This window comes from Epinephelus lanceolatus, chromosome 4 (genome assembly GCF_041903045.1).
Source record: "Epinephelus lanceolatus isolate andai-2023 chromosome 4, ASM4190304v1, whole genome shotgun sequence".
NCBI lineage: Eukaryota > Metazoa > Chordata > Actinopteri > Perciformes > Serranidae > Epinephelus > Epinephelus lanceolatus.
The window spans coordinates 26222065-26243633 of NC_135737.1; the positions used below are offsets into that span (position 1 = coordinate 26222065).

At 42.2% G+C, this 21569-nt stretch overlaps 1 protein-coding gene across 2 annotated transcripts; it reads left to right on the plus strand.

Annotated features, from left to right (window-relative positions):
• The first annotated feature begins 630 nt into the window (after positions 1-630).
• On the plus strand, positions 631-9104 carry rhoub (ras homolog family member Ub). Of its 2 annotated transcripts, XR_013490963.1 has the most exons (4): positions 631-1064; positions 3019-3077; positions 6976-8374; positions 8492-9104. XR_013490963.1 is itself a non-coding variant. In XM_033631451.2 (3 exons), the coding sequence occupies exons 1-3, from the start codon at positions 848-850 to the stop codon at positions 7429-7431; spliced, it is 732 nt and encodes a 243-aa protein (XP_033487342.2). In that variant the 5' UTR covers positions 631-847; the 3' UTR covers positions 7432-9104. The 2 variants fall into 2 exon arrangements, 1 of the variants encoding a protein (XP_033487342.2); XM_033631451.2 differs by having other exon boundaries at positions 6976-9104.
• The last annotated feature ends 12465 nt before the right edge of the window (positions 9105-21569 follow it).

Here is a 21569-nt window from a genome sequence, read left to right on the forward strand (position 1 = left end):
CAGTTTGGGAGTGGGAAGCAAGATCACCTCATATCACCACTGGACAGTTTAAAAAACTACCCAATCAGAGGAAGAGTTTACGTTTAATTTGTCAGTTTCTTTTTCAGATATCCCCTGGGTGAACTATATTTTGGCTTTGAGTTGTGCATTCTGCAGTTACCACAGTGTGAGTCCACTGGTTGCTCCCTGTAGTTTCAACTGGCTACAAATGAATAAAGTAGGTCAGGTGGTGACTCTGAGTAGGTTTGAAATTTCAGACCTTTATGTGTCATGTTCAAAATGGACATCAAGGTTGGCCTCTGCCTTCTGGTGGGGACAAGTCTGAACATGCCTGCACAGGTTCAACCTCAGTGAGTTCATGGCAACTTCATAGTTAGTTGGACCTTGAAAATGACAGAGTTGGTTGTGCTGTGAAATATAGAGTAGCTGATTAAAGTAAGAAAAATAAAACAGAGTAAATTTGGAGTGTTTTTTTAATTCAATCCTTTTTTTCCGGTAGATTCATTTTTAAAAGAATACGAAAACTGTATTCAGACTCCTCAACCTCAACCTGTCTGTTCAGCCTTCTCTGCCGCTGGGAGGAGAAGTGGGTGGGATTAGTCAAATCAATCTGAAGATATAATGCCTTAGACCCGCCCTCGGATTGTAAAACTGCAGGCTGTAGTCCTGATGCTGACCTGACACAGTGGATTTGGCAGCGCTCAAGACAGGAGGCGAGGTTTTACGCACGAGTCCCGCTCGCGATTACAAGCAACTGACAAACCCGTAGTAGAGAAGGATTCCTGTTCTCATGGTGGGTGCCTCATCTGCCCGACGAGGAGAGCAAGGTGAAGTGCTGGCCAATTGAATGTTACCTTCAATCACCATGGATTACGGACGGACCATGGCCCCTCCGGTGCCCCCGCACAATCCCAAACAAATCCGGCCAGGACAGGCGCAGGAGCGGCTGCTGAAGTGCGTACTGCTCGGCGACGGAGCGGTGGGCAAAACCAGTCTGGTGGTCAGCTACACAACGAATGGCTACCCAACCAAATACGTCCCCACTGCATTTGATGATTTCTCAGGTAAAATCAAAATACTGCTGTTTATTATTTTGGAATATTTAATGCATTAAGGGTCCAAAAGACAGAAATGATATAGATGGGATACCTCCCCTCATTTTCCTAGATTAGAGGGTGGCACAGACACTGCTTGTTTAGCACAGATAATATATGAATGTATAACCTAAGTCCAATGAAAATTAGTGTGTTGAGATTTGAGCCTGAAGTCCAGTTGAGATCTCTAATAACATTTATTCCACCTGCCTGCCTGTCCCACTCAGTTTCACTGAACTCTTCTTCAACTTTGCATGTTCTTGTTTGACAGCATCCACCCTCCCTCCCCTTCTGTTTATTCCATTGTTATGATAGATGTGTTTCCAATAATCTGCCTTCCATATCAGTATTAATGCACACGAGTTATCCTCCCTGATGTAGCCAGGTTTCCATTTGGCACGGTTCCACTTTCCATACTGTCTCACTTGTCCCAGCAAGCTTTGTTTACTGCAAAATAGAGGGGAGAACACAATCCTTCAAAGGTGAAACCTGTTTTAAAGTGATCAGTGTCAGCATGAAAAAATACACCTGTGACCTGTTGATCACCTTCATGATCACGTCTTAAGATAGTTGCAGAAACTGTGTAAACCTTACTCTGTTAGGTGTATTATTATATTGTCCATGATGGACACAAGAGTATAAACTTGTGTTATTGATTAAAAAAAAATCACACAAACAAATGTTTATGCCTTTTTAGAACTAAGGAATGAATGCACGACATTGTATGCTGTAAATTTATTTGTAAACTTAATTTTTGTCATTAATCTTAGTCCATTTTCTGGCATTACACCGACGACCAATAAAACTAACAACTTGGCCAGCACACATCCTATAAAACACTCTATGAGAACACACACCGCCCTCAGACATACGCTGGCTCAACCCTCCCGTACAGAGCACAGAGCGTCTCTGGTTCAGGGGTTTTGTATTGCACAACTCTGCCTATTGTTGTCAGCCTTGACCCGCGAGCCCTCTCCTCTATACTGGAATGGGCACATCTGTTGCAGTGGCTCAGAGGCAGAGATTGTCTTTCGCCTCGGCCTGACAGAGAGTGATTGTGCACTTGGAGCCCCTAATAGTGATGTCATTTCTCGGTGCCCTGGAATCAGAGCGTCCCCTTGAAAGCTGACTTCTGAGCAGTTACGCAATGCCACAGGTGGCAGAGACACAGAGGATCGGGAGCCTGGGAGAGGGGACGATAAGAGGGAGTTTTGGTCCAGAAAAATCAAAGGAGTATCATATGTCAGGGATTAAGAAATGATTACACAATGGCAGCTCCCCTCTCACTTTCCTGTCTTTCTCTCCTCCCGCTCTTTCTCCTTGCTTTTGTAATGCTATGATGCCTGTCCTACATGAGTAGTTCCAGCAAACTCTTTGATCAGGTGGTATGACCGACCACACACTCCAGGCGTATTGTAAATGTTTCCATGTGCCTGCTGCTCTGCATTGTGCTCGCTCTCCTGAAAAGAATAAACGGCCCTATAATGAAACTGTAAGATGACTCATCCACTTTTCCAATCTGGAAATGAGGCTTATTGAAAGAGAGTCACTGAACAAACCCCCTATTAGAGAGCCTTGGAATGGCCTCTGTCAAAACATAGCAGAGAACAAAGCTCAAAGAGTGGTCCGAGCAACAGTAAAGTGTTATGATACGACAGTAACTGGCAGAGTGGGTGGGCGAGACAGAGCAGGCCGTCTGTGAGCGGGAAGAGCAGAGCAGGGGGTCTTTGTGTTTTCAACTGGCAGGCTTTTGTTTATTTCAGAGAAAATTCTGGTGGTTAGTTACGTCTTTGTGCGTGTGTGTGTGTGTGTGTGTGTGTTAACTTCTGAAGTGTCAGGTGGGGGCTTTATATCCCACACAGTCTTAAAGCCATGTTGACAGCTGTGACTTATTATCTCTGTCTGTCTGTTTCTGTGTCCACAGCTGTGGTTCAGGTGGATGGAAACCCAGTGAGACTACAATTGTGTGACACTGCAGGACAGGTGAGTTTTCTTCACACACTAACACATGTTGCACCACACCTTTGGCACACTGTCCAGATCATGCATTCATGCTACATACCTCTCAATTTTTGGTATACATAAATGTCACATTTAAGCCATGCTAGTGGCATCACTCTGTGGGTGGTAATGTCAGTGGGTCGGTCAGTCCAGACTGAAAGATCTCAGTTATAGTATGAGTTACAATGACATTTTGTACAGACATTCCTGGCCCCCAGAGGATGACACCATGCAGTTGACTTTCGTGATCCCGTAACGTTTTATTTAACGCCATCATTAGACCAGAATTTTAATCTGTCCATTACTTTGGACAAATCAGCCAAAGTCCATCAGCCTCAGCTGTACTTTAGTGCTAATGAGCAAATGCTTGCATGTTAACACACTGAAATCTGATTGTGAAACTGGTGAATATTATACCTGTTTAACATCATCATATAAGCCTAGTCATTGTGAGAATATTAGCATGCTGACATGCCTGAGTACAGCGTCACAAGGCTGCTAGCATGGCTGGTTGTTGTTATATTACTATTTATGAAATTTTTAAACTAATAAATAAGCACAAATGTAAAACATCCACCCCTTCCAGCTTCTCACATGTGAAGATTTGTTGCCTTTCTTGTTTTTACATCATTATAAATCAAACACCTTTTAAATGTGGGAGCTTTGATCTGATGAAATTAAGCAATAAGCTCCGAGAGGCTGATTTCAGAACAGCTAAGGTGTGTTGTTAGGCATGACGCAGAACGAGGGCACAGTGGGTTCCCTGGCTGCTCACACGTAAATCCCTGTAGGCTCTCTGTGTTCCTTTTGCTGCATATTTGTGGTTTCTTACGCATTCATCGGATGACAGCGCTGCGCATTTCTGACCGTTCTTGTCCTGGTGGATGATGATTGATTCGGGGTTCAGCTGGCGGATATCGTCTGTAGCGCTGCGCCCCGTATGACAACAGGTGACTAATTGGCACAGTAATACTGAAATTGTAATGCTGTCACTTTGAGTTCTCGGACGTTTTGAGGGTCATTTCCATGATTTCTTAGACATTTGATAGATTACACAAATAAAGACCAATTGAAAAATAAATCCAATACTTTTAGGCGTACTGTTTTTGTGGTCTGTCCATGTTGCTTTTACTTCACATTGGCCTCTTGCGTGTTATTTCAGATAGCTCATCTGTATAGAAATGGCAGAATTCCTGGGCTCTGCTGTCAGTCTTCATCTGGAATGAAATAACATTGCTCCATAGAGTAGGTATAGCTTTATGGTGCAGTGACAGGGTGCTGAGGGAGAAGAGAGAAGCCTGCAGGTTAAATTGGAGGTGATGATGCAAAAAAAAAAAACCAACAGAAAACTATCTCCTGTCTGTCTCCCTGTTGTTAAGGACACGGTGGTGCAGGGTGCTTGCCAGGCAAAAGTTATTGACTCCTTATTATGTTGATACTTAAGAGCAATCTTGGAAGGAACAGGTTGTGAAAGAGTGTTTTTATTTCCCTGGAGCATGGGTGGTTGTTTCATAATCAAACTCAAAAGAACCCTGCCCTGGAGCAGCATATTTGACATTCATAAATGCTGCGAGGGCACTGCCAGTGCTAAACACAATCAAAGACGACTTGGCTGTAAAGTGGAACGAGGCATTTGTACAAGCTCCTAATACATGTAAAACCTCACAGCATGTTGCAAGCTGCACACACGCACATATGCACACAGACACACACACACGCAGACAAGCTTGGGCAAATATGGGCAGATAAAAGACAGCAAACACTTACTGCACTTATGCAATTTCATAAGGGGGGCGTGCAAGCGCCAGAAACAGGTTGGGGTGTGCCAAAAAAAAAGAGACAAGAGAGAGGTAGAAAGTGAGTGAGAGCCCAGACAGAGAGAGAGAAACGGTCTGGAGAAAAATGATAACAGCTGCCACCAAAGCTGATAAACAAAGTTGCTCCTTACGCTGAGATGTTGATGTCTGTGTATTCTGCAGATGGACCTACGTCATCAGATCGCAAAGTACAGCCAAAGACTTGCATGGGAAACTCACATGTTGATAAGTGTCCACTGCAGTTGTTGAGCGTCAGATGTTAACTGTTTAAATTAGGGATTGTTTGTGCAGATTGGGTCGTGTTTTTAAAGCAGGAGGAGCCAGCACAGAGCATTGTGTAGGCGAAGAGGGATTAGGAGATGCATAGTGGAGAGCAGAGGGTTAAAAGAAAGAAGGAGAGGTGTGTAAAGTTCCTGGCAACATTAATCAGTGTATTCAAGGGTGTGGGAGGTCCTTAAAAGTCAAAGCTGTGTGTCTCCAAAGTGTTAATTTACTGTAGCTGATATAAATGAGTGAGCAGGGCTTGTGTAGACCTATACTGTTTATTAGCACAATATAAACACTGTTTAGACTGTTTTCTTATTGAGAGATTGTTGGCACACTTCCCATTATTCCCTTCCCCTATGTTGTATTACCAGTGAAGCATTAACTAAAAGTGCATTAACGTGTGGTCAGTCTGGGTGAGAAGTTAAATAATAATAATATCGTTATTTGTATAGCACCTTTTATACATAAAATGCAGCTTTACAGTATGGAGTTAAACAAAAAAAAAAAAAATCAAAAAACTGAAATAGATAAGTTCATAAAAATAGTAGTCGAAAAAGATAAACACACACCACATTAACAAAAGCCTGCCTGAACAGTTGGGTCTTCAATTGATTTTTAAAGACGTAGATAAAGCTTGCAGAGGGCCTTCCAAAGTCTTGGGCCACAGTAGCTAAAAGCAGTTTCTCCACTTGTTTTGTTGACTACTTCAAGGGCAGTTAAAATACCAGCATCAGAGGACCTAAAACTGCTTTCACGTTGCCACACAGTAACCGCCCTGACAACCGCCATGACAGGCAGGTGCTTCAGTAAACACTGGCAAAAGTGTAAACTAGCTTGTAGCTGCATACTTCAGCAAGACAATGGAAATAACTGAAGTTACCAAAGATTTCTATGTATTTGGACAATTAAACAGGCAGCTGTAGTTTGGTAGAAATGTTATCCCAGGTCCAGTTTTTCTTCTGGTTGTCAGTGTTGCTAGCACCGTAACTCTTGGTATTCAGACACCAACATTATCAGCTCCTCCATCTTGTCCTCCTTCTGCCTCCGCAGTGCACACTATTTGATCGGCCAAAGCCAGGTAGCAACTGCTAGAAGTTCAACACCACGAACTCTGTGTGGCAAAGCGAAATCTGAGCGCATTCACATTGGCAGCAATCACTTCATACCTCTACCTCCGTGTTTGAAACTGCTTCAACTCTCCACCTTCCCTTCATTAGAATAAGAAGACTATGAGTGACCATATGGCGATGTGAAAGCCCCGTAAGGGCTCTTGTAGGTTGATGAGGACTTTAAAGTCAGAATAGTAATAAGGTGCTATACCATTGAGAGCTTTGTATGTGAGTAAAAGGACCCTTTAGAGTCTGAAATGACACCAAGACACTTTTCTGGTGAGCCAGGTTCTTGCATTTATGCCCAAGGAGCAATATCTCTGTTTTATTGTTGTTAAGTTTTAACAGATTGTCACTCATCTATTGTTTTATTGAGGCCAAGCTAGCAGTCAGAGACAATAGACCATTTGGGTGTGTTGGCTAAACAGAAATGTATAATTGTGTGTCATCTGCGTAGCTGAAAATTTGTATTTAATTTGTTGATTATACAACCTAATGGAAACATAGAAGGTGGTTCAGTGTGACAACCAACCCAAAACGTTGATATCTGATGATCTGGCAAAGAGACTTAACAATTAACTATCTCTCTTCAGTGTTACACACAGCACCTTCAAGGGAAATGATTCATCATAAATTAAAGATTTTGGGACAAATTGAAATTGCAATTTCTGTTTCTGTCTCCACTAGGATGAGTTTGACAAACTCCGCCACTTCTGCTACAGCCGGACAGACGCCTTGCTGCTGTGCTTCAGCGTGGTCAGCCCGGCCTCCTTTCAAAATGTCTGGGAAAAGTGGGTCCCCGAGATCCGCCGGCGCTGCCCCCTCACACCCATCCTCCTTGTGGGCACACAGTGCGACCTGCGGCAGGATGTCAAAGTGCTGATCGAGCTGGCGAGGCGGAGGGAGAGGCCAGTGTTGGAGGAAGATGCCAGGGCGCTGGCGGAAAAAATTGGGGCAGTGACGTACATTGAGTGCTCGGCGCTGACGCAAAAGAATCTGAAGGAGGTGTTTGATGCGGCCATCGCTGTTGGGCTGAGGCAGTCTGACAGGAGGGTGAGGCGGGAGAGGAAGGTCCGCAGCACAGCCGATAAGATGAAGATGCTCTCAAAGTCGTGGTGGAAGAAGTACGTGTGTGTCCAGTAGGGAGGGAGGAGACTATTTTCCTGTGACTGATGATAAAACTGGAACTGCTGACTTGTTGGAGGGGACTGAGTTTGATGTAAGGTTTATTTCTATGTTCACCTGGACGACCCCATGTGTGGTGGCCAGAATGACATTAATTCAGTGGAGCAATAACTCAACAGTGGCAGCAAGTGCCTGCCTGCGCTGTAGAGTCATTGCAGAAAACATCTCAGAGAGGATGAAGCTGTGACCACTGTCTGCTCCTCAGAGCCAGTCTGAACTGTTAAATATGACTGTGACCAGCATATGACCAAAAATAATAGAGCTAATAAAGCTTTATGGCACGTGGACTGCGTATCATACTGGACACGTCCAAAGGAAATGTGAGCCAATTTGGAGGGGATGTGTTCAGACAGTGATGTAATGTACTAAAAGTGTACTCCTCCTATGTGTCTGATTTGATGGCCTTCTATAACAAAGTATATTATTTTATGTGCTCTACACTGTAATTCAGCCCCCAACACTTCTGATAGATTTATTTCACTGAAATCAGAACGCAGCGTTAATATAAACTAGCTTAAATCAAAGATGCAATAATTCTACTGTTAACAGCCAAAGCCAATCTTGCACCTTGTTTCCTAAATCAGAAGCAACTCCACTGAGTCAGATGTGTAACTGATCACGTTTATTTTAACTCATTCCCTTTTGGATTACAATCAAATGTAAATGAGTATAATTTTTTATTAAATCTATGAGTTCTTGGAGAATATTATAGTCCAACCATTCAGTTCTGTATTACTGCGAGCTTGTGCAGGGATTTCTCTAAACCAGCTTGTGTGTGTGCCACATTTTGAAGTGTTGATACAGCTGTCACACTGTTAATCGACCACACAGTTAGAGGTCTGTAAGCTCCTCACCAGCACACACCTGCTTCAGTAGATTGATGCCACTAAACATTAACAGAGTAAACTGAACGACCGTTGATGTCATAGTTTTCCGAAATTACAAGGTTGCAGCAATACATTGGGTGGTGCCACTGTACATTGCACTTATCACACACAGTCCAAACACATCACTGAAGTCTTGCCATGCAATGGCCTTTGGAGCAGTGGTGTGAATTAGATACGGAGCAGGTAAATGGCATCCGTGGTGCTTGAGATGTACTCAGTGTCTCTGAAACAGACGCAGCTGATCTGCATGTTCCCTGCACTACCCACTGGTTTGGATGATCTTTCTATGTTATTGCAGTCAGGGCCTTAAACAGATAATTATTGGTCTTTGGAGATCAGTATATTGGAGCTCTCTCCTCTTCTGAAATTATACAGTGAATGAGGTGAAATCACCAAAGAGACTGCTTCTATGTTTGCTTCTCATTTTTCAGAAGCCTGTCATTCAGCTCTGTCTATTTATCTGTTCCGTCTGGGCCAATAACTGATCAACAGCACTACAGAGCAGATGTATGAGATGTCATTATATGTCATTATGTATGTTACATAGTACTCATTTATGATGTTTGTAATGTCATCAGGATAAATCTGTGTATACATACAGTAAGGTGACTCAGTCATTGTCTGTGCTGTCCAACTCTAAATGGTACTTAACAGTATGAGTGTTTCAGTTGGTGTCTGATTTTTGACATAAGAGCAGTTTGTTGAGCTGTATGAGTGGAACAAAATAAAATGTGAAATATTTAACCTGCTTTCACTGTCGACTCTTCCATGGAGATATGTTATCTCTACTGTTGCACTGAAGAGAAAATTGTGATGATAAGAGTGGAGCACGGTTTGTTACACGCTTGCTTTCTGGGGTCGAAGGTTAGTATGTAACTATAAGTGTAGACACACCTCATTTGTTTTGCATGTGCTCCAGTAAGAAATTTGCCATCAGGAAATTGCCAAAAAGAAAAAGGGATCTGATTTAAATGCAGATATTTCCAACTAAAATGTAGGTTAATTTGTAATCACTAAATTTACAACATTTTACAAGTTTGAATGGTCCCGTGTAGGATTTAGAGTCATCTACTGGCAGTAAAGGTAAATAATATTCATAACTATGTTTTCATTAGCTTAACAGATAATAGTAATCGTTGTATTTTGTAACCTGAGTACGAGCTGTTTATAGGTACATATGGAACGAGTCATATTCCACGTAGTCTGCCATACTGTTCTACAAGTGATTCCCACACATTCATTTATGTGTGGTGGCCTGCCATGATAAAATCTGCTGCCATGTTTCTATTTTTTATTTTTAATTTTTTTGCGGGCTGGACTGTTCATTAGGGGGCTAATGGAATATATATATATATATATACCATTCGGTTATTTGTTGCACCACCCTCTCAGAGCACAGAGCATACTCTGGACACAGACAGAGCAGCAGAACACAAGGCGCAGTGAAAGTGAAACTTTGTTGCACTGGGTCTAAAAGTTTGCATTCACTCCCTCTGCAGCAGCTGCTCCTCTCATCCACTGATCCGATCAGCCCTGATTGGACAGAGTGATCAGTTATCCACCCCATGACTCAAAATTCTGCTGAGGAAAAAAAAGAAACTCATAAAGAGTTTCAAAATCACATCACGGCAGACCTATCAGCAATTATCTTATAATTGTCCAAGAATTAATATAATATTGTATTGTAAAGAAATTTGTGATGTACACATTGACACCCCAACCAATCAAACACTAGCTCTAGATAGGGCCATTTACACTTTCACTTCAGCCACTGTAGTTCTTACACACGCTTGGCACACGAGAAATTTTGAGCTCTGCATCCTCATTGCTAAATGCCACTAATCCTACACACTGGACCTTTAAGTGGAAAAACACTGTGAATGAAATTGTGCTATTATTAGCCTGAGGTTGACATCGAAAATCATTCACTATTAAATGTAGATTAGTTTATTTGATATTATGAGAAGGGAGAACATAGATCTCACACAACTACAATAATGTCAAGGATGGCCAGCACGCTTTTCTACTGTGGTCCTTGATCAATTATTCACTATGTAGTCCTCATATAGCATTAGGGCTGCGCTGAATAGTTTAATGCTTTGAAGCTTTAATGTTGGCATTCAAATTCTAAATCAACATTTAATCTGGTCTGGTGATTCTGTTTATACCAGGTTTTTCTGCACATTTACAGACAGGGCAAGGCTTACCAGTGAGGGCTCCCGACCCGGATATAGCCTAGTGCTAATAACACCATAAATTACATTTATTCATCAAAGAAAGTTGATTTAATGAAAAAAGACTTTTCACATTTTTAATCCTGTGAATCATATTCAAATTGAGGATTTTTTTCATTTGTTTTTTTGGTACAGCCCCATATAACATATTTGCTATTTTTACGGTTTGAATGTCTGTTACTGATTATTATACCCTATATAGTTGACTTGTATTATCTCATAATGCAACAGAAAAAGTGGAGTACAATTGAGGGCCTTTAACCATGAGCTAACTACCAACAAAAGTGCTGGACGAGTGACGACCTGAGTCATTTTTTAATTTTGCCATGTGATTCACTACATAGTCCCTTACATGCATAATTTCCTTTATAGTGAGTAGTAACCATGTCAGCCGCAGCCAGTCTCTAAAATTAACTTAAAACTACTAAGTTCCAAAGTTGGGAAAGAGTTAAATGTGACTTCAAAGATTTAACCTCAGAGGTTTTGTCGGCACCAAGACTTCTAACTATGCAGGATCAGATGATTATAATTGCCTGAAATAGGCCTTTTCTCCTATTCATAGCTATGTGTCTGCACCACAGTATACAACAATGGGCAGAGAAAGACAGCGAGGTAGGTATCTTGTACTTGTTTAGAAGCGCTAATGATAGGGTAGGCAGCTAAAAGAGAGTTTGTGTCGTCTGGCAGACTGCAGATGAGTATGTTGTCCAGCCTCACAGTGGGTGAATCTGAGGTAGAAGTGGTGCCAAGTGTTCTAATTATGATAGTCAGGATGGCTCCACTTTCCACCAATATTTTAGCAGGAAACCCAATTGTTGTGTTCTAGCGAGGCTGCCGTCTTGCGAAACGTCCTGTGATTTAGCACCGGCGCTTATGTGTTTGACGGTAATATCTACCTGTCTGCTGGAAGTACAAGTTATTGTCTGTGGTGGGAATATTGAGCTGTCAATCATGAAACTAACAGACAGGAAACACATCAGAGGTGAGGTTTACACGTCTCTTAAATTTCACTGTAAAATTGTTAGATTGTGTATCCATGTGTGGGTGTCTCTCAGACTGCTCCTCTTAATCCAAATTCCAAACAGTCCCTGAGGTAGAAAAGTGAATAAATACTCTTCTTCATAAAACAAGACAGCTCAGTTAAGCAAACATACGTGGGGGTATTTAACCATATGTAAGCGTAAAACACATCAAGGAGCCAACATCACCAAACCCTCAAAGACTATAGAACTGACAAAATATTATCATACAGTGGTAATCTGACTATTTGCACTGGAGCCATTTCATGGTCACGGGCGCACAAAGGCAACACTTTGTGGCTCAATTTGATGGTATTCACTGTGGGTTTAGTCCAACAGAGCTGCTCGGTTTCTCTCAGGGTGCAGCTGGAGTATCTGTCGTCGGTTTAAAGATAACTATATCTGCTTTTAGGAACAAGGCTGTATGCAGGATTGTAGAAATACTGAGGTAATGAGGGCAAATTCCTCAAGCACAACCTCACCCACCGAAGAAAGTTTTTGACTATCCTGTTGCTACCAACCAAACTCTGTCTAATCAATATTATCTAAATGATATCATGGTGGGGAATGTGATTGTTCAAATCCTGAGGGAATATTACAACATTTTGGGAAATATGCTTAATCAGTGTCTAGCCAAGAATTAGATCAATACCACTTTCATATCTGTGCAATTCAACATGAAGCTGGAGCCAGCAGCCAGTTATCTTAGCTTAGCATAAAGATTAGGAGAAATAGCTTGCTGGTAATAGGGCTGTACCTGATTAAGAATTTTGTGTTGGGTTGTTCAATATGAATATTCCACTATTCATTCCTTTTTCCACAGAGAGTTTGAGAGGTTCAGTGGGACATTAAGGGTGACAGCAACATTTACGTAACACGGTAAACAAACCAAGTTAGCCCTGCAGATAAACAAAAGCCAGACACTGTATCCTATCAAAGGTCCAGTGAATAGAATTAACTGGCATCCAGCAGTGAGGTTGAAGAGCTGAAATTTATCCTATGTCACAAGCATGTAGGAGAACTACAGTGATCAACGTGAAAATGCAAATGGCCCTATCTAAAGTCAGTGTTTGATTTGTCCCTTCTGGCCTACTGTAGAACAGTATGGCAGACTCTGTAGCCCTTTCTAGATAGGAATTGTGCAAATTTGCAGGAAAGCCCAATCGGTCTTTTTTCAGCATTGGCAGTATAAAAACAAAATCAAAAAAATTTTGTTTATACAGAATGCACCTTTTTCAGGGCAATGGGGGGCGTGAGCAAGGAGCTCAGTGGGTGAGGTAAACAGTGACGTGGGAGGGAAGCCGCGGCTGGTCAGTCCTTCGGCGATTCTCTCATAAGTCGGCCCGTCCTTCACCGTTCCTGTCATCTGACGGTTAATGGCCTCTTTGTTTGCAAGGGCAAGGAGGGCACGCAATTCCTTGTCTCCCCAGTTGCTCATCTTTACAGTGTCTGTCAGGTTTGCATTTCCCTCTTGCTACTAGCTGCTCACTAATTCCTGCTATCAGCTGTTTCCTGTTTATCCACCGCCAGTGGCTCATCATCAACAGCTCCTCCCACAAGTCTTCAACAGCCCCTCCCATTGCGGAAGGGCGCCTTGTTCTGTTTAAACTAAAAGGGTTCTGCCAATATGACTACCCTACGAGGCGGAAAATTGGGCACCTCGGATCAACCCAATCCGGCTCTGTGTGTCTAAACGCTCGCAGCTTGACGGCAAAATGGCCCAACATTCGTGGAAAATCTGGCAGTGTAAAAGGGGCTTGTGACAGATGACCCCCTCTGTACATAAATTTACACAGCTCATTCAAATGTAACAAAAACACAATAATTCTTAGTTTCAGGTGATTATACACCAATGAAAGTTAGTAGTTCTGAATATTATAAACCATTTCTACATTCAGATGCACCTAAATCTTACACACTGAACCTTCAAGTTGCTTTGAGCTGTAAAATCATGACTTCTAAGTAGAAGGCAGAAGATAATGTTATTTCAAAGCCTTTTCAGACAAAGCCTCTCTTTCTCCAAGCAGCTGCCTCCAGCTTACTCAGACTCACCTTGGGTCTGGGTCTGCAGCTGCCTGTACCCGAGAGCACTGAGTAGCTAAGGAGTGTTCACTCTGCAGCTACCAAACAGCCGGGACCGAACAATGCATTCTCATCCCAACTCGTCAAATTTTGGTATTTCATCAATGGAGTTTTACGTCTACATATTATGTGCTAGGTGTCCTGTATCTGTTGTTGACGTTCTGGGATGCCATGTCAATTTACAATTGTTACATGCATTGTGTGGGTTTCACAGGGCATATATGGTTCTGCTTGTTAGATGCACACAATCTTTTTCAAGATGGACGTACAACATTTTTTTCATTGTGCAACAAAAGCATGTGGTTAGTTTTAGGGAAAAAAAAAACATCATGGTTTGGCTCAACATTCACACTGGAAGTGAACAGGTGGCTCCAGTTTGAAAGTCCAGGCTTGTTGGACCCATCCACCTCCCCTCCTGCATGCGCTATTGGGACTTTCCAGCTCATTATGTAATGTTGTTACCGGCAGTGTGTCAAAGTGATGCTGCAACGTTGTTACCGGCGGCATTTCTAACTGATGCCAGTAGAAAAGACTGCTCTCTTATCTACCTTGGCAAGAAAGCAAGTAAAGGTATGTTTTTAAATGTTCAACTATTCCTTTGAGATACAGAGTCAGCCTAAAATAAAACCAGCATGTGTAATATGTGCCTAATTGTAGAATGTAAACTCTTCCTCATGTCATCCAACCCCACTAAATGTCCACAGTTGTTACTGAACTGTAAGTGGTTGCCTCAGCCCTGGATGGAAACTGTTGTATATAGCCCTTTTAAATGAATGTTGGGTGAGATAATAGTGTTAAATGGGTGGCCCAGTCAGCTGTAACCTGCTTCAGCTGTAAAAGTTTAGCTGGCCATTGAACTTTCCCGTCCTGTAAACCCAATTTCTTACATAACTTCTGAGAATCTTTTAGGTAAGATGTGAACTCTGACTCCACATGAAAGAGCGGCTCTGTAATCAGTTTTGATGTCTTAAAGTTGGTGAAGGATTTCTCCGGCACCCCTCAGATAATTGCCCTCATAATGACTCAAGCTCAGCCCGTGGGGCGGGATTATCGTGGGACATTAACAATGTCGATCAGGTCTTAGGAGTGGGAAGGGATTCAGCCAGTAGACTGTGGTCCACTTTGTACATTGTCTTTAGGATTAGCTGTTGCCCAAGCTCTTGTAATGCGATGCAATATGTCTGGGGCGTTGATTAAAAGACACCCACACATAGATTTAACCAATTGAGTACATTCGTGACACAAAACTATTGTCAAAGTATGTTGAGGACCTCAGTCTCTCTCCTGTACAAGTTATTTAAGTGACCTGTGCTCATGTTCTCATATGTTCACAGGACTCTAAGTGTTGAGTGTCTCATTTTGATACAGACTTTTATTATAAATACTTATTACATTATATTGGATAACATAAGTGCCCTTATTTAAAACTCTGACTTTCCCTCCTTTCACCATCACCTGACTGTCCCACTCATCAACACACCTGTTTCCACTTCCCTCATCAGCCCTGCAGTTACCTGACCTTCCCTGCTCACCTGCATCTCATTCCCTCATCAGCCTTTCATGTAGGAAGCTTCAGTGTTGGTACAACAGGCTCATTTGAGATGAGCTGGGTCTCGCTTGCTGCAGCTCTACAAAGCGTTTTGGCATCTTTCAGGTCATTGTTATGGTTTCACGGCTCACTGTCACGGCTCTCAGTTATGAAGAGAGACACAGATTACAAAATGCAAAGAGGACTGAAAATGAAACTAAAATGCAGATGCTTAGCTTTCTTTGAGGGTTTTGTAGCTACATCCAACATCAGATCATTACATGCACAATTTGTCCTCTGAGACACTTTATCATCAAACAGTACATGATGTAAAACCAAGTTTCTGCTGTGTGGGAGACAGTGGCCAAGGTCACGTCCACATTATATTTAGACAAAAAGAGAGCGAATCTCTTCACTTATACAAGGCATAAATCATTTTTAACCCTTAAATATGTCTCTGTGTCTTTGCTGGTCTTGTGTAACAGTAGTGTGAGACAGTTATATCCTGCATTGCTGCAGTGCTGCACTGTCCTGTAACCTGGATTGCACTGCACCAGCTGTGGGAGATACAGACCTTCTGTACCAATAAACTAAAGCACAGTAAAAGGCACAGCAAAACAGAAGGTCAAACAAGTAATTAAGATAAAATACATATACTGAAAATTTTCAAACATAAGTGAACAGAGATTACTGGAGAGAGAAATGGAGTTTAGTTTTATCCCCCCCAAAAAAGGAGTTTGATTTGAGACGTTGATTTATGACTACAAATATTTTGTCTGAGCCCTCTTTTCATTTCTTCTGAGGACTAAAGCCACCAGCCTGCTGTTAGCTAACACTGCGGTTACAGGAGTGGCCTGTCTGGCATGCTACAGTATGGCCTTGCTTGCAGGATTATGTTTTAATAAGCTTATATAAACACCCCCCACAGTGTGGTCTCATTATGGGAAGCTAATTGAGTCGCTCTGTCCCGGGGTCAGCAGGGCCTCTTTGAACAGCTCAGTGTTTTGCTATAAAGAGGCCCATCTCTGCCTCCACAACATCTGTCCAGTGGTCTGTGGAACATGTGTCTTTTTTCAACTGCTTTTTGTACCTTTGTGCTCGCATATGTACAGTGTATTCATGTAAATGTGTTTTAGCCTTTAGGTTCTTTGTAAAGCAATTTAATCATTTGTCAGCCTGTCGTAGTTCTGTCTCCAACTCTTTAGTTTCCCAGGGCATTGCTTGTGTTGTGGGCAGTCTGTGTGCTTCTAATTTTAATTCTCATTCTTATTTTTAGCCATGCTAGCGACATGTAAACCCACACTGAAATATTTAGGACAATCATGTCCCCCTCAAGATGAATTTTAATAACTTTGGTGGTCCTCTGACTTTTCAGTGCAACATTTTGATTTGTCAGGTACTTTGGTTTATGACCAGATACCTGCAAAACTTAAGACATTTCCATCACTGACCTCAATTTTAAAAGTTACGTCTTGAGGAAACCAGGCACAGCTCATCGCCTGCCCAATACCATCCCAACAGTGAAACATGGTGATGGCAGCATCATGCTGTGAGGGTATTTTTCAGCAGCAGGGACTTGGAGACTGGTCAGGATTGAGGGAAAGCTGAATGGAGCAAAGTACAGAGAGATCCTCAATGAAAGTCTGCTCCACAGTGCTCAGGACTCCAGACTGGGCCGAAGGTTCACCTTCCAACATGACAATGACCCTAAGTACACAGCCAAGACAACACAGGAGTGGCTTAGGGACAACTCTGTGAATGTTCTGGAGTGGCCCATTCAAAGCCCTGACTTGAACACTATTGAACATCTCTGGAGAGACCTGAAAATAGCTGTCCACCAACAGTCCCCATCCAGCCTGACTGGGCTTGAGAGGATTTGCAAAGAAGAATGGCAGAAAATCCCCCAATCCAGGTGTGCAAAGCTTGTTGCGTCATACCCAAAAAGGCTCGAGGCCGTAATTGCTGCCAAAGGTGCTTCAACTAAGTACTGAGTAAAGGGTCTGAATACTTATGCCAATGTGACATTTCAGTTTTTCCTTTTTAATACATTTGCAGAAATATCTAAAATTCTGTTTTCACTTTGTCATTATGGAGTACTGAGTGTTGATTAATGTAAAAAAAAAAAAAGAATTTAAATGATTGTAGCATCAGGCTGCAACATAATAAAAGTGAAAAAAGTGAAGGGGGCCTGAATACTTTCTGAATGCACTGTATGTTCTACTGTACATCTGTGATAGTAGGCTTCAGTCTCTTTTTTTCCACTGTTTTTTTTTTGTTTTGTTTTTTTATAATCAAAACATTTATTCATTCATTTTTGCATAACTGCTTATCCTGGTACAGGGTTGCATTGGGCTGGATCCCAGCTGACATTGGACAAAAGGCGGAGTTCGAGGGACACCCTGATCAGGTCACCAAACTATCACAGGGCTGACACATAAAAGACAGACAACCATTCACAGTCACTTTCACACCTACGGGCAATTTCAGAGTCACCAATTAACCTGACATTCATGTCTTTGGACTGTGGGGGGAAACCAGAGAAGCTGGAGAAAACACATGGGGAGAAAATGCAAACACACACACACACACACACACACCTGTGTTCTTGTCACGTGTGGCCTTTACAACACTGGTTTTAAAAGGTAAACACAGAAGAAGGTTGTGTAATTTCATTCTGTTTATGGTTGAGAACACAGCTGAAAAGATAATTAACTTGTCTCAGATAAGATGAGGTGACAGAAGTGGCTCCATATCTGTTCCTTATCAGCAGCTCTGCTGCACAATAGAAACTCCTCTCCATTCAGGATTGTGGTTAATAACTGACTCATGTTAAGAGTTATGTCAGAGTTTCACATGTTGTCTCGAAGGTTCAGCTGTAAACATTTTGGATTTCTATTCCCTGGTGTTTAGATCCTATCCAGATGTTGCATGCTTCTTGATAAGGAGAACATCTGCTGTTTGTAGAGTGTCTCAAGTTGCCTGTACTGTATGTGGTTTCGGTGTTTAGTGCCAAATTGTATCTGGAGCATGAAAAGTAGTTCTTCCCTATCTTTGGAAAGTGATGTCTCTGAGGAAACTGGAGCACAGGGGTAGAGACTTTGGGGTCTATTTCAATAAGATTTGGATTTCCAAGAGGACCCACCCTTTTAAAGTCTTTCTTTCCATAGAAGATCATATTCCCTGGTTTGAATCCAACTGTACGTCTGATGTCACTAAGAGTGATTATGACTGGCTCACAGCTGCAGCCCACTTGGCTGATGTTATCTGATTGGCCTCCAGAGACATACATTGTTCTCTGTGTTGAAATGGCTCATGGGTATAGTGACCTCATTTACTCTGGGACATATGTGGATATTTTCTTCTCTTTTCTTTCTCGTCTCTCTCTCTCTCTGTCTGTATTTTGCTCATGTTTGTATCTCTTCATCCTGTGCTTCCCCTTTCTTCCTGCTGCCTATATCACTTGCTCTTTTTTATCAGTTTATTTTGCTGGCGTTCCCTCATTCTCTGTTTGATTGCTGACAGCCTGTGGTTCTTTGATCTCTCATATGGGACAGATAAGGGGTGTGTGTGTGTGTGTGTGTGTGTGTCCTGATTTTCCTGGCCTTGATGACGTCCTGTGGTTTACCACTATTTGGACTGCAAATCCAATAGCCTTCAGTTTGACTGATTTACACAGGACAAAGACACCTCAGATAACATAGGTGACTCACTGGGTTTAATATCGATCACACCCTGACTGTGAGTGTTTCCAAACATCTGCACAGAACTGATATTATCAACAAAAGTGCAATTTTATTCCTAGAGTAAACAAATGTCAATGGAATCAGTCCACGGGTTTAGTGGTCACTGATAAGGTCAGAGGTGGAAGCTGATTATTTACCCACCCCTGTGACTCATTAGTCGCCTGACCAGCTCAACAGGAATGATGGACCAAAGTTTCCCTTGTTGCAAAAGTAAACACTGATAATTTTGTTCCACACATGCAACATTGATTGAGCAGGTGGTCATCAGTTCTAAAGAGAAATGCCGAAACTGTCCGTCCAAAAAAGGACAGGGTCAGTCGTTTCAGTAAATGTGTTCAACTGACAAAGTCATCTAGCAGCTGTAGGAATCAGACTCTTGTCCATCTGGAGCAAGGAGGAAATAGTGTGACATTACTCTGGAGCCACGAAGTCCACAAAGGGAGGAGGTCAACTCAACGGATGGGTCAGCTAAACGTGTGTATATGACATGGGAAACCATGAGAGAACAATCAGCATTGTTAGGTTTTTTTTAACCGTGACCATGATTGGTCCCTTACCTTAACACAGTAGGTATATTTAGCCATGCTGGCGGCAAGGCTCTAGACAGTGTTGGTCATAGTGTCTTCCAGTCAGTTGATCCACTACTTTGGTCAAGATCGAAATGTCTTAACAACTATCAGATGGATTGTCATGACAGTTTGGTACAGATACTCATGTACCCCTCAGGATAAATTGTAAAAATTTTCATTATCTTTTATCTTTCAACTTCTAATCTAGTCCTGCCATCTGGTCAAAATCTTGCTAAACTATGATGGTGAACAAGATAACCATGATTGCTCAACATCAGCATGTGCAGGCTGCTCTCAGGGACTGTTTGTACGTACACCTACGAAATGTAATGTACCACAATTTGTATATAACCCACAAAATCGGGAAGACTGTGATCACATGACCGGTATAGTAGTATATATAGTAAAGAGATGGAAAGTCTGTGTAAGGATGCAGGTTGAGTGCTGGATGGGTCAAACAACACAGGACTTTCCACCAGGAGACTGGTGTTTGGGACCAAGCAAGTTTTGAGTTGTTGTCATCACCATGCTTCTTTTTCTTTCTTTTTTTAAAGATATTTTTTGGGGCATTTTTGGCCTTTAATGGATAGGACAGAGAGAGAGAGAGAGATAGAGAGATAGAGATAGGAGAGAGAGAGAGAGGGAGTGACATGCAGCAAAGTGCGGCAACAGCCTTGTACACGGGGCGCCTGCTCTACCACTAAGCCACCGACACCCCCATGCTTCTTTTTCTAAACCTAACCTACGTAACTTAACGTTAAGTATGTAATGTCATTCATCCAGCGCTAATTTGTTAGATATCAAACAAACCATATGTTTATTTTCATAAGGTATCATAGGAACCGTTCCATAAAGATACGTTGGCATGCGTCATTCTGAGCATGTACGCAACGTGCCAACATAAGCATTTGGCTCAAAGCACAGCCTCACAGGGCTGCTAAACTGGTTGTGGACCCTAAATCAAGCAGTCATTTTAACACAAACCAGTTGCCCTCGCTTCCAAAAGTCATTGTGCCTAAACCTAACCAAACCTTATCCATGGCGGTGTTTGATCAGAACACACTTTTATTAGTGCAACAGTGATTTGTAACACTGTTGGCAGGCAAATTACTAAAAGGTTCACACCAGACCATAAATTGCATATTCTGTTAATTAATTTGGAAGACTTTTTGGAAATGTTTGTAGTTGAAACTGTATATCTTGTGGAAACACTTATTAAATATTGCAGATTTAATGGAATCATTTTTCTTCCCTCCTGTTCCTCATCTTCATCTCGCAATGACGCATTGAAGATATACAGTTTACCTCATGTTGCTTCATTTTAATAAACTGTCGGGGCCTGAAGCTGGGGAGTTCTATGTTGCCTCACCATGTGTTTCAAACTGTTTGAAATGAGTAAGTGGATCATTGTATTAAAGTGATGGAGTGACCTCTTTCTCAGTTCTTGGCACCTCGTCAACACATATGCTCCTCTGCTCAGACTGAGGAGATGCATCTTGACAGGAAACAGAACCGCTCAGGCCAGGCTCTCTGTTCTCCTCTGCTCTGATGTATTTACTGATGGACACAAGAAATCTGGATCTGGACCCGTAGAGGCTTTAGCGCTGCAAGCCCAGAGCAAGCCAGCTGTTGGCAGATATGGGGCCAGTGTGTCCCTCTCTCCCCATGAGGCTCAGCTCCTTGCCTCACGCCACACTGTGCATAAAGCTCTTTATCAGTAACTGAGATAAAACCTGCAGAAGCATTCCACTTCTCTGTCCCTCTACAGTGGAGCAATTTTACAGCTGGATGGAAAACAACAAGGTTCAACTTGTACTTCTGACGCACTTCTAGTTCTTCACTGCTTTTTCCTTTTGAACATTTTGTTGCAGGTTCTTTGATTTGTGCTCATCTGCACTCTCTTTCACCCTCTTTATCATCCTCACTCTTGGCAGTCTTTCTCTTGTCTTCTTTTGTTTCTTCCACACCCACACTCACTCCCATTTCAACCCCCCACTTCTCTCTCTTTTCTAAAGTTGCCCTTTATCCCACTTC